The following is a 1,608-nucleotide window of genomic DNA, read 5'->3' as shown; positions in this document are numbered from 1 at the left end:
TAGTTTTTTTAAAGTTAAATTCAAAATTTTAATCTTGGCAAAATTAATGTTCGTATCTTGCAGAAAAATAATTTATTTAATTTTTTATTTTTAATATAATTTAATTTTAATATCAATATAAAATAGTTAATATTTTTTACTCAAAAGAATAATTTTACTTAATCAAATATAAAGGAAACTATGAATTTCAGAATAGATATTTGGACTACCAGTAGTTAATTACTATTTGCGTTAGAAACTAAATTAAATAATGTTAAACAGTTAAAAAGGCAAAAGTATTCTATTTTGATAACTTAATTTTATCATATTTGATATTAGAAGATAAGTTCAAAGATCAAACTTTTTCTTTTGAACAATTAAGTTGCCGACTGTCGACTAATTGGAAAAACTGACAAGTTAAGACCTGAAGAATGTTTTTGTCTTTTAACAAAGCATTGCATTAAGCAAAAGAGGCTACATGAGCAACAACATAGGGATGAATACGGGCTAATGGACTTGTTCATGGACTTAAATATTTGTTCAAACCAGTTTAAAAAATTTTATATCTGGATACATATTATTATTTTAGCCTGATCTTAAACTTGAAAAAATGAATTTAAAAATATTATTTTTTTGATGTCCGTTCAATCAGCTGAAATTTGTCAAGTAATTTTTTCTTTAATGATTTGTCAAAATTTTATACCCGCATAGTCGACCGAGTTGGAGCCTAAATTTCAAGCTGGACTCAAGCCCGAGATTTGAACAAATCTACTTACTGTTACAGAAATAGAGACCTTTAAGTCTAAAGAAAATTTAGCCAAACACAGTTGTTATTTCATTTAACAAAAGAGAAAGAAAGGTAACTAAAACTAGAGCATATACTGAATATGTCTTCAATAACTTGATGAAAACAAAGCCAGCCTTCTCTCCTTTGGTGAAGCTCGTTAATCAACATGAAAGTCATTTTCCAAGATAATATCCTTCCAATTGTTATGCGCACAGATTGGCAGACCTCATATGCAACAATAGCCTCAGCTATTACCACAGAAACATTTATATTCAATTTCTTCAGGAGTGATAGCAGAAGTTGGCCTTCATGATTTCGAAGCACAACACCAACACCAACCAAACTACCACCTTCAGCAACTGCAACATCTATGTTGAGTTTTAGTACATCTGAAGGAGTGGCCGACCATTTGACATTAAAAGCTCTGCTCACACCTTCATCCACCTTTGCTGCAGCTTGGGCAACTTGAAAATCACCTAAGAACTGGATAGCACGATTGGAAACTATACAAGGGTCTTCAACTAGATGTTCAAAAATACTTTTATTGTGCATGTTCCAGCAAGCCCACAACAACATAGAGTACTTTTCAAGCACCTTATCATCATTCATACTTGCCATAGCCATAATCCACGCATGCACATTAGAGACATTCATTTGATCAACCTTTAACCTAAGCGAAGAATCTTACACTCTTTTCAGCAGATGAATCTGAAATTCAACTGCTTCCCCACATCTTGGACATGTGCTATCAATTTGCATTCCATATTTCCCAAGGTTAACAGGACAAGGAAAAGCATTATTACTGACCCTCTAAAGAAAATGCTTCCCTCTTGGAGGGACAT

At 32.2% G+C, this 1,608-nt stretch overlaps 1 protein-coding gene across 1 annotated transcript; it reads right to left on the bottom strand.

The window, feature by feature from the left end:
* Positions 1-814: 814 nt before the first annotated feature.
* LOC125370953 lies at positions 815-1,384 on the bottom strand. The gene has a single exon (XM_048378417.1). It carries the CDS (start codon positions 1,382-1,384, stop codon positions 815-817), a length of 570 nt encoding a protein of 189 aa, XP_048234374.1.
* Positions 1,385-1,608: the final 224 nt, after the last annotated feature.

The sequence above is a fragment of the Ricinus communis genome, chromosome 8 (assembly GCF_019578655.1).
Source record: "Ricinus communis isolate WT05 ecotype wild-type chromosome 8, ASM1957865v1, whole genome shotgun sequence".
NCBI lineage: Eukaryota > Viridiplantae > Streptophyta > Magnoliopsida > Malpighiales > Euphorbiaceae > Ricinus > Ricinus communis.
This window is presented reverse-complemented; position numbering and strand designations above follow the sequence as displayed.

Excerpts from the sequence above, each read along its gene's own strand:
- LOC125370953 (XM_048378417.1), bottom strand. The coding sequence starts at position 1,384 with ATGGCAAGTATGAATGATGATAAGGTGCTTGAAAAGTACTCTATGTTG.